At 35.1% G+C, this 11,391-nt stretch overlaps 1 protein-coding gene across 1 annotated transcript; it reads right to left on the reverse strand.

Moving 5' to 3' along the window:
* Positions 1-4,946: 4,946 nt before the first annotated feature.
* Positions 4,947-9,140, reverse strand: LOC107656429 (synaptophysin-like protein 1). The gene is made up of 5 exons (XM_016444295.1): positions 8,654-9,140; positions 7,635-7,753; positions 6,394-6,598; positions 6,074-6,265; positions 4,947-5,291 (listed from the first exon to the last, which is right to left on the reverse strand). Exons 1-5 carry the CDS (start codon positions 8,723-8,725, stop codon positions 5,160-5,162), a joined length of 720 nt encoding a protein of 239 aa, XP_016299781.1. The 5' UTR covers positions 8,726-9,140; the 3' UTR covers positions 4,947-5,159.
* Between the last annotated feature and the right edge of the window lie 2,251 nt (positions 9,141-11,391).

The raw sequence follows: 11,391 nt of genomic DNA on the forward strand, positions 1-11,391 counted from the left end.
TCATCTCCATATGATGCATTTAAATTAGTGTTAATACGCGCAGCGCTGCTGTGTTTACCGCGGTAACCAAGGAAACGCTGTATCACTGTTCCGTAAGCGCCGCCTGCTGGCAGAGAGTGAATCTGTGTCTCATTCAGCCTGTCTGCTGTTTCTGTTTCATACAGATGTTTTATGTAGCATCATTTCATTTCTATTTTTGTGCTATAGGCCTATATTTAATTGTGCTATTACTTGTAATTTGTTCATTTGTTCTTATTTACTGGCTGTCACTTCTCTTTAATAATGTTTAAACTTGATATTTATGTTTATTTTTGGCAAGTGATTTTTGCTGTGGTATCGAAATTAAAATAGAGAATTGTAAAATTTAATTCGTATCTAAAATATTGGTGTCATATAAGTTTATTTATTAGAATACAAGATAACAGATAAAAAACAATGATAACAGCAACTATTTTATTTTTTTGTGGCAGGGCCAGTGAAAATGTTGGCAGGGCAAGTAAAAATTTTAACCACTGGCCCAACCGGGCCACAGTAGAAAAAATCCTTAGCGTTGATCCCTGGATAGAGGACTCGTATTTTAGCCGAAAGCAAAGGTTTGACGTTAAAACGTCTTAATGATGGATTTGTTTCTTACAAACACGCAGCTTTTTGCTTCACAATGCATTAACTGATGGACTGGAGTGGTGTGGATTACTTGTGGATTATTGTGATGTTTTTATCAGCTGTTTGGACTCTCATTCTGACGGCACCCATTCACTGCAGAGGATACATTGCTGAGCAAGTGATGCAATGCTACATTTCTCAAAATTTAATGAAGAAACAAACTCATCTACATCTTGGATGGCCTGATGGTGAGTAAATTGTCAGCAAATCTCCATTTTGGGGTGAACTATTCCTTTAAATTAACGTTATAATCATTTTACGGCCGTGAGCCACATGAAAATGATTCTGGATGCATGTGAGTTTTTTCCACATCTGACCCACTAAATTATTAACCAAGGTTGCCAATGAGGGCTGACATGATCCCATGTATATCCCATCAAAAGTGACATTTAGAGATGGGAACCATATTTAAAGATTTGCTTATGACTCTAATTATTTCACATTCACTATGCATTTAATTTGAACAAATTGAAACCACAGTTTTATGTCGCTCAGCTCGTGTTTTAAAGCAGGACGGACTAGTGACCAATTATACTTCACATTTAGTGATGCATTTAGTCACTCATGGTAAGCTCGCTGATGATCTGAGGAGAACTGTGACGCAAGCGTTCAGAGGAGCCTGTCAGATTCGCTGAGCTTTCTTTCACCGTCCATGCAGAATCACCGCTCACTTCCGCTAGTACACACTGAGAAAGAACACACACTCTCACACAGAGAACTAGTGCTGATGTTAACAATGAGAAAGACTGAGCTGAACTGTGTTAACACCAACTGCTTGAGTGTGTCGTGGTCAGACACTTAAATGGTAGATTATGGTTACATTCAGAATGTAATGCTAGTGTATTGGTAGTAAATACTGTGAAGTACGAAATACCGCTGAATGTTTTTTTTAGTATGTAAAAATAGTATGTGAAACAGATCCCTTCCTAACTATCTGAATGTAGATCTGTACAGCTATTATATGATGCAGTGTTTGGTTATGATTTTTTTAAAGGAGTTGCTCAACATAAACAGATTTATATTAAAATAAAATGTAAAATATAAAACATTAAAATGTTCTTTTTATTGCTGTAATTACTCAAATGTATTGTTCAAGCAGACACGAAACACTGTACGTTTCACTGGTAGCATGAATTAATAATAATAATATTAATAATAATAGATTTTTTTATTAGCATATTGTATGAACTTCCAAAATTCTGGTATCGTGACAACAATTGAAAACCACTTAAGGTGCAAACAGTGATAATGCATGCTGTGAAAGTACAGTATTACCCTAAGCCAATATGAGCTCTGACAACAATAATAACATGATGACATGAGAAGAAACGCCCACCATCATGACACACACACACACGCGCACACACACGTCTGGTTTGCTATCCTTGTGGGGGCTCTCCATAGGTGTAATGTTTTACTGTACAGACCATATTCTATCATCCTACACCTAAACTTACCCCTTACAGGAAACTTTATGCATTTTTAGATTTTCTAATAAATTCATTCTGTATGATTTATAACCTTGTTTACCCATGGGAACCTCAATTTAGGTCCCCACCATGACACAAGTTTAAGTCCCAGAGCTTCTTCCCAGCAGTATCAGAGTAAAGATCTGAAAATATTCAATATCGCTGCATGCATTAGACTGACACTGTAACCAAACAGTTAAGCAGCATGCAGTTACAGATACTGGTAGCTAGATGGCTGTCTTGATCCAGCAAACCAACACACACACACACACGCACGCACGCACACACACACACACGCACGCAAATACACACACACACACACACACACAGTGTCTAAACTTATACACGCTCCGTCTCATGAGCCACTAACATTCAGGCGTTCACGCGCAAGTACAGAAGTGCATATGACACCTGTCAAGCACTCGTGACACATGATGATATGAATGCATGCGTGTTTACGGCGCGTTATTTATGCAGCAGCGCAGATGCACGGAGGACACGCGCGTTATAAACCCTGACATAGTCGAGTGTCGCACTGCAGTCGCACGAGTGTCTGAGGGCGGTAGTGTGACTTACGGTGTGTGCTGTGGCTCCTGTGTGCAGTGTAAGCGCGCGGCGGTACAGCGTCGCCATTGCTCTTCCTTCTTCCTTCACAGACAGCGAGACGAGCGAGCGAGAGAAACATATGACGCCACCTTCGCCAGAGTTCGGCTGCGTTCGGCTGCGTTCGGCTTCAAGAGACGGAAAGGTGAAAGGTTGAACGTGTGCATCGTGCATTTATATAGGACATAATAATTCTTATGTTATAATCGTGCATACGCCATTTTATTATTATTAGTAGTACTAGTAGCAGTAGTAGAAGTATTGATAGTTTACATTCTTTGCTACATTATAATTACATATACATTAATAATTACTTATTGTTTACATAACATATAAATATGAATGAATACATTGATTAAATAAATAATTAATTAATAAATATGAATGTAATGATAGCAATAATAACAATAATTTAATAATATTAGTAGTAGTATTACTAGTTACTATTATATATTACTATTATAAGTATATAATTAATGACATTTTATTGTTTACACAATATGTAATAAATATGAATTAATGCTTTAGATAAAGGAATAAAATAAAAGGAATATTAATGTAAAAAATTATTATTATTATTATTATTGATAGTTGTAATAATTGTTGATTATAAATTAATCTAATTTTATTGTTTACATATAAATAAATATTAATGAATACATTAATGCATTCATTAAATGAATAATTAATTAATAAGTATGAATGTAATTAATAGCAACAGTAAATAACAATGACGATAATAATTATTATTAGTAGTAGTAGTATTAACATTAATATTACCTTTTTATTTTTATTAATTTAATTATATTATTTAATATTTGTTATAAATTATGTAAATAATAAAATGTAATTCATTTATAATCAAGTTATTACAATTATTAATAATTATTATTATTATCTTCAACAACTAGTAATAATAGTTTTACTTACAACTACTACTAATAATTCAAATGTAATGAAAATAATAATTACTTTTATTATTGGTTCTATAATTACTAAATTGTTGTTTAAACATGATATTGTTTACATAAAATATAATTAACGCTTTCCTAAAAAGTCTTATATTTTATTAATGTAATTTATAAAATATTACTACTATTTATTGTTGTTGATTATGGCAATAATAGTAGGCCAAAATCCCTTTTTTAATACAGTTATAGATGTTGTTTTAATTGTCATTCTCACACAATGTGGGCTTTAGTCTTGTTATCATTCAAGCGCAGATTTTTGTGATCCTGTAGGTAAATAACTTGGGACAAATGGCGATAATTTAATTTCACAGGTTTCGTTACACAAGCAGCTGTCACGAGAAAGTCATCGTCTCATCATCGCAATAAATACATACACACTACTTTTGAATAATGATTGTGTTCATTTGTTTAAGAGTTCTTAAAGTGTTAAAAAAGATGAACAGCCAGGAAAATCAGACAAACAAAAAAACTATAATAATAAATATCAAATGCACTATTTAGTTACTTTTATTATTTAATATACTACAGGCTGAACCACGGCACAAAAAATAATTTGAGATACGAGTATGGGAAATAAACAGGCCAGACTCGGACAGTCATGGGTCAGATCACCTGTAGGACATGAAAAACTCTTTTGATGCGTTCAGCCTACTGCCGTGAACTACCATGTTGAGGCTTTCGCTCCAGATAATGTTTTGTTTGTTCTTTTGACAAATGCTGATCAGTGAAGTCACAGGATGAGCCGGCAAACAAAAGCGCCATTATACCAGAAGGAAGCCAGGATTTATTTGGGTAAGAAATCACACTTTCTCCCCAGAGGCACAAAGTCCTGCATGTATACAAACACTACCAAGTGCACTTCACAGTCAGTTTTATTCATCAAAAAAATGACATTTCAGTACAATGCTTCACTACAGAGACAGAAACACAACAAGAACAGAAAGAAAACCTTCCTAAACAAAACTCCAGCACCATTAGAAATGTGATGCTGATGCTTAAAAATGCATAGATACCAATTTAAACGCAACACTTGAACATAAACGAATGAAAAAGTAATCTGGTTGGAAACAAGAAGCAGCTATGCAAAAATACACAGAAATGTTGCTCTGCAAGACTGGAATGTATCGAGGTTGATGAAACAAACAAGATTTTTATACTTGATTTGACAAAAATAGATCATATAAGTAAAATGCATTGTAATAGTACATTCAAAACATGTTTTAGTTCCATTAAAAGTTTATAAAAAGCATGCTGACTAAATATAACCAAGGTAAAAAAAGATATTTTCTTTAAGTACACAAGAAATTAAAGGTGTAAAACAGAAAAGGAGAAGAGAGAAACATCACAAATGAGAGTCATATGATTATTGGTCTTACAGACAAACTGCATAAAGCATCACCTGTTACTGTGTATTTTTCATGAAGGCTAAGGTGTTACGCTGTGGGCTAATTGTTTAGATGGGTGCTGGATTTGGACCCCGTCCCGCCGCTTGCTGAGCATTGACCTTCTGAGAGTGCCAGCGCGTCTCCTTATACACAAACCAGGTGTTTCCAACCCATATGATGAGATTCAAGAAACCAAATATCTGAAAATGAGATTTGGAGTCGGTTATTCATAATATACACTAACGGTCACAAGTTGGGAATAATTGGAAAGTCTCTTCAGCTCACCAAGGCTGCATTTATTTGATGAAAAAAAGTCTAATATTTTTCCAATTTAAAGTCTCTGGTACCCCAGAATGTGTCTGTGAAGTTTCAGCTCAAAATACTCCACAGATCATTTATTACATCATTTTGAAAATGCCTATTTTTTTTCCCATAAAAATATGAAGCAGCACAACTCTTTTCAACATTGATTATATTCAGAAATGCTTCTTGAGCAGCAAAATCAGCATATTAGAATGATCTCTGAAGGATCATGTGACACTGAAGACTGGAGTAATGATGCTGAAAATACAGCTTTGATCACAGGAATAAATTACATTTTAAAGCATATTCAAATTGAAAACAGGTACTTTAAATTGTAATAATATTTCATACTTTTACTGTATTTTTATCAAATAAATGCAGCCTTGTTGAGCAGGAGAGACTTTTTAAAAAACATTAAAAAATCGTAATTATTCCAAACCTTTGGCCGCCAGTGTACATACTTAAAAAGCAAATGCCAGTGAATAAAGTCCCGTGCTACATATGCCAATTTTAATTAGACATGCCACAATAAGGAAGTCAAATGCATTGCAAATGCAGTTTAATAAGATTGCATCTCAATGTTAGGGGTAAGTACCCTTTTTGTGGTTTAAAAAAAAAATGGTAATCAGCATAATAAATAGTGAAAGAGTACAGCTGATTGGTTAGTGTAATTTCTTACCACAGATATATTGAGCGAGCGCAGGCTGGCGTACTCAGTGACTTCACATTTGACATCTTTGTCCGTACAGAGCGCCAGAGTGGATTCAATGCCAGCCGTACCGGTGGCTTCCTTCATCGTCTGCAGACCTCGAGCCCAGGCAGACGAGCACACCAGCCACAGGAACGCAAAGACTGCTGTCAGCGCAAAATCCTAGCAGATAGAGGCAGAAAATTATAAACATACACAGAATTTTCCCTTTAAAAGCATCTGCGTTGCATAATGCATATTGCATTTGTACATCTTGCTACTTCAAGCTCATCTGCCAGTTGCATACTCACAAACATAGGGCCGAAGTCAGAGTCTCGGTACACATGCATGTAGCCCAGATAGACCAGCAGAGCCACCATTGAATAGAGGAAAGCCAAGACGGCCACAGCAACAAAAAACTCCACAGAGGACGATGAGTCTCCTACAAGATGGGTTGCAGAAACTGTGCGGTTGCAAAGAGTGGTGTTGTTCTCCACCAGCAGCTCCTGGTTTAACCTGCAAATGAATGTATAAAAACACAGAGAGAAATGTAGAATTCCATCTCTTGCTCAGCAATGGATCCTCTGCAGTGAATGGGTGCCGTCAGAATGAGAGTCCAAACAGCTGATAAAAACATCACAATAATCCACAAGCAATCCACACCACTCCAGTCCATCACTTAATGCATTGTGAAGCCAAAAGCTGCATGTTTGTAAGAAACAAATCTACTATTAAGAGATTTTTAATCACAAACTGTTGCTTCCAGCTAAAATACAAGTCCATAATCTATAATATTGCTTCCTCCAGTGGAAAAGATTCGTCTAGTCTAAATCAGAAGAGAAGTCTGCACAGATCAAGCACCGTTTACAAGCCAAAACAGATCTAAACAAATATGTGGCTGGATTTTGATGTGAGAGACAACAGAAGATGGATTTTTTTCACTGGAAAAAGCATTATTATGGACTCGTATTTTGGCCAGAAGTGACGGTTTGAAGTTAAAACATCTTAATGATGGATTTGTTTCTTACAAACACATAGATTTTCACTTCCCAAGACACTAATTGATGGACTGGAGTGGTGTGGATTACTTGTGGATTATTGTGATGTTTTTATCAGCTGTTTGGACTCTCATTCTGACGGCACCCATTCACTGCAGGGCATCCATTGGTGAATGGCCTGAGCATGAGTACATTATTCATTCCTGGGTGAACTACTCTAATATTTTGAATTCGATCCTATTTTTTCATTTTCAGTATTAATTTAATTAAGTTTTTTGTAATTGTTATATGTTTTTCATATCTAATTTTCATTTAGTTTAAACTTTTCATCTTATGTTTATGTTATTTTATTTCAGCTTTATTTTAAAATGTTTTTAATAGTTTTAGTTAATAAAAAGAACCCTGGAAAGAGTTTATATTACACTGTGAACAAAAAGATTATTGGAGTATGTTACCTAGTCTTTCTACTTCACAATTTCACATTTCATTCAATGTGTTACTTGCCTATTGTTTGTGAAATTTACTAGCAATCTCTGAGTGTAATTGGGCCAAACCTGAATGGGTAGGTGAAAGTGGCACTGAGGGTTTCATTGCTGCCTCCGCCACAGAAGATGGAAACCACATTTTTGCCAGTATATCCTCCACAGGTCCCGAATGCAAGCACGGCCATGAGCTGGAGAAAACCAGAGCATTATGCATGAAACGCTGCATGCAAACAATAGAAGCATGCAGTCACGTCTTCAGTTTCCTACATGCACAAACCTGAAGATGCACTGCAGAGGTTACCATGAAATAAGCTTTCTTCACCACCCGTGTTCATGAATCATCTGACATACTAATCTGATCTTGTGCTCAGTTTTAACCTTGATTCCCTCAGTTTGTGTTTAACCCTTGGAAGTTAAATGAAGACCTGCTGTTCATGGCCAACTCCAGGCTCATTTTCCAACACCAGATGTTTAGTTTCGCTGCATGATACATCCTGTTTGCCAGCTCATTCTCAAGAAGCAATTTAAACAAAACGGAGAAACTTCTCATCTGTCCCACTTTCAGATTTATGCTTTATAGACAGCAACAGCTGAGTCAGTAACTCCATTTTCCCTGCCAATAACAAATTCCTTTGAGGAAATAAAGAAGGGAGGAACTTCATGTAAGTAGGTGGCTAAAGAAAACTTAAAACAGTTGCTGGTGAAGGGAATGTGCAAAAAAAATATATGCAAAAGTCTGAGAGAGGACAAGTGAAAATGCTTCTTTTGCATATATGTATATATATATATTTCATAATTTCTTAGTATGCACTCAAGCATGCATGAACAAAACATGATGAAACTTTACAGGTTTGAAAGAAAAAAAGTGAAAATTAAACATTTGATAAAATAACTATATATAATAAATGAGAATTACTCAGATACTCTGTGTTAGTGGTTGGGACTAAACGTTTAATCTAGAAAGACTTTTAACTATACTTTGCATGGAATAATGCATTGTTGTAAGTGCGTTTTTAGCCAGGCCTTTGCCCTTCTTATGAAGTTCAAGTTTGAAAACGAGCTCAACAGATTTGGAGTTTCTTACTTACCCACTCCACGAGTTTAACAAAACCCAGAGGCTCTTTAACAGGGGTCAAATTGAATCTAAATCCCGTCTGCATCTCTCTGCGCCGACCCAGATATCCTCCAGGAAGAGAAAAGGAAGGGGCTTGAATCTCGCTGGCTCAAGTTTTCATAAAAATCTGCAAGTTTGACAGAGTGACGTGGTTCTGTGGCGAAAGATGCTGCTCCTCCCCCGCGAGGAAACCAGAGTAAATCCAGATGAGGATAGAAAGAGTTTCTGATTTGCACGGTAGATTGATTCAGATTCTATCCGACAACACGGGGTATTTCGTAGTAGATGTGGTTTATCTGCATCTGGCGCGTGTATTGAGGATACGTCGTCACAAGGCGATAGTTTCGATGGGTTCTGCTCTAATAAGTGAATGAAGCGCGTTCAGGTGTCCAGCGAACAATATTTCAGTCATATGATTGTGAGACGCTGGAGATGGATTCTCTACATTCCTGTGCTCCGTTATAAACTCAAGTCTCTTAAAGGAACAGTTCACCCAAAAATTAAAGTTGTCATTTAATTTGAATGACAAGGTGCGAATTATGGTGGTCAAAAATATGTATTCATTTTATAATTAAGTGCACATACACATATATAGTAACCACACAAGTTGTATTACAAAGTGCCGTAAAGTTGGGAAAGGAAGTTACGTTACTATAGCAACAGTTCGCGAATTCAGTTCTGTATCGTGAAATATGGCTTGTCTAAAAAAAGTATTCTTTTTTATTATTAGTTCGGTATCGTGAAATATGGCTGTCTAAAAAAAGTATTCTTTTTTATTATTATTTAAGTGTGTGTGTGTATATATACACATGTATATATGTACATATATACATTTTTTAAGCAGCATTTTCAATAATTTCAGTACCAACTGAAGTTATATTACAAAAAGTGCTAAAAGTTCGTTACTATAGCAAAAGTTCACTTCTGAAGCAATCTCAGTATCGTGATCGAACCCTACATAAGGAAATATTATGGTCAAAAAATAAGTATTCATTTACATTGAAGTTTGTGTGTGTGTATATATATATACACATACACACACATTTTAGCGGCAATTTTAATCATTTCAGTGACCACAAAAGTTAGATATAAGTGTGAAAAGTTCGTGAAATAAAGTTACGTTATTTTAGCAACAGTTCGCTGTTGTATAAATACTGTACTGTATACATATTTTTGACCACTTATATTTATTGTATATAGTTATTATATATTTAGTATTCATAACACTTTAATATTTCTTTTAAAATATTTAAATATTTACAGAATTTATAATATAGATTATTTCCATGTAAATAACAAAAGGACGCTGGTGTTTTAAAACATTTAGCTAACTGTTCTGGGGCAGAAAAATATAATTCGGGTATCTACACAGACAAACCGCAACTAAACAAAATCTATCAGTTCGTAATGCTTGTAGTTGAAAACAGCACAGTTTACTGTATGTACATTGTGCGATGATGGGTTGCTACCAAACAGACCAGTAAAAGCTTATTTTCTAAAACAAATGACCATGTGTTGACCACTGCATCCAGAGAAATAAAACCCAAACCCGAATCGGTATGATATTGCTTTTTATTTAAACTTTCACACTAATTTTCCTTAACACAGTTTTAAACTCGTCATCAAAATGAAGTGATTTCATTACTAGTTTAGAAGGCTAGTGCATTGAGAAACAGTTTACTGTCCTTATAGCAGCTATAAAAGGGAATGGTTTCATCTTATTCACTATTCCATAAAAAAGAAAAGGGAATAATAATAACATTTCAGCAAAAAGGATGGACTGTTGTCGTTGTTTTAATATGCTGTCAAACGGCATCGGTCAAGTTAGTTTTAAAATATCCCAAGAAGTTGAAAGAAAAAGGGAGACCCAACATATACATAAAAACATCAATGAAATTATAATTATAAGTATGGTCAATCAAACATGTACACACACACACTCGCACCACACACACATATGCATATCAACAGACATGCCAGAGACTGACTGAGCGACATAAGTCTTCCACAGAACGTAACAGATACGTGATTTTCTGTTGGTACAAAATGGGCATTAGACAAAAATAAGAACAGATCTCTATTTGCACAAATAAGAAGCCAGCTCTCTCAAACCAAACACACACGCCGATATATACAAGAGAGGAGGCAGTTTGGCCACATTATTCTGACTGTGGATATTTACTATGGTAACTCTGGCGGTAGTTACGTCTGTCATAAAAAATAATGATTCTGGAGTTTGAAACAGTAAGTATAGAAAACAGTAAAACCAAGCTCTTCTAAAATGATTCCCGCTGTATAATAAAACTGGTGTTTTCAAATAAAGAGCTGCAGTGAGTAATGTTTAAAAAAAAAAATTTTTTTGTTGACTTAAATATGTCAGGTTTACATTAGATATCATGATGTAGCATTTAACATGTTGGCAAAATCAGGATAATGTTCTCCGCAGAAAGGAAAGCGTCTATTATATTTGGATGAATCCTGTCAAGAACACGTCCACATCATATTTCACCCCAAAAATCAAATGAAAAAAATACAAAATTATATTTTGCATAAAGAAAATAAATCCTACTTTTAGGACCATTAAGATTGTTTACATTGTGACACTATTTTTCATTAAATAAAATAAAGCCTGATAATTCCCATTACTACTATAATGCAACGGCATGACTTTATCACCACTGTTAAAAAAATAAAAATTATATATATATATAT

This window comes from Sinocyclocheilus anshuiensis, unplaced genomic scaffold, assembly GCF_001515605.1.
Source record: "Sinocyclocheilus anshuiensis isolate Anshui unplaced genomic scaffold, SAMN03320099.WGS_v1.1 scaffold183, whole genome shotgun sequence".
Classification (NCBI taxonomy): Eukaryota; Metazoa; Chordata; class Actinopteri; order Cypriniformes; family Cyprinidae; genus Sinocyclocheilus; species Sinocyclocheilus anshuiensis.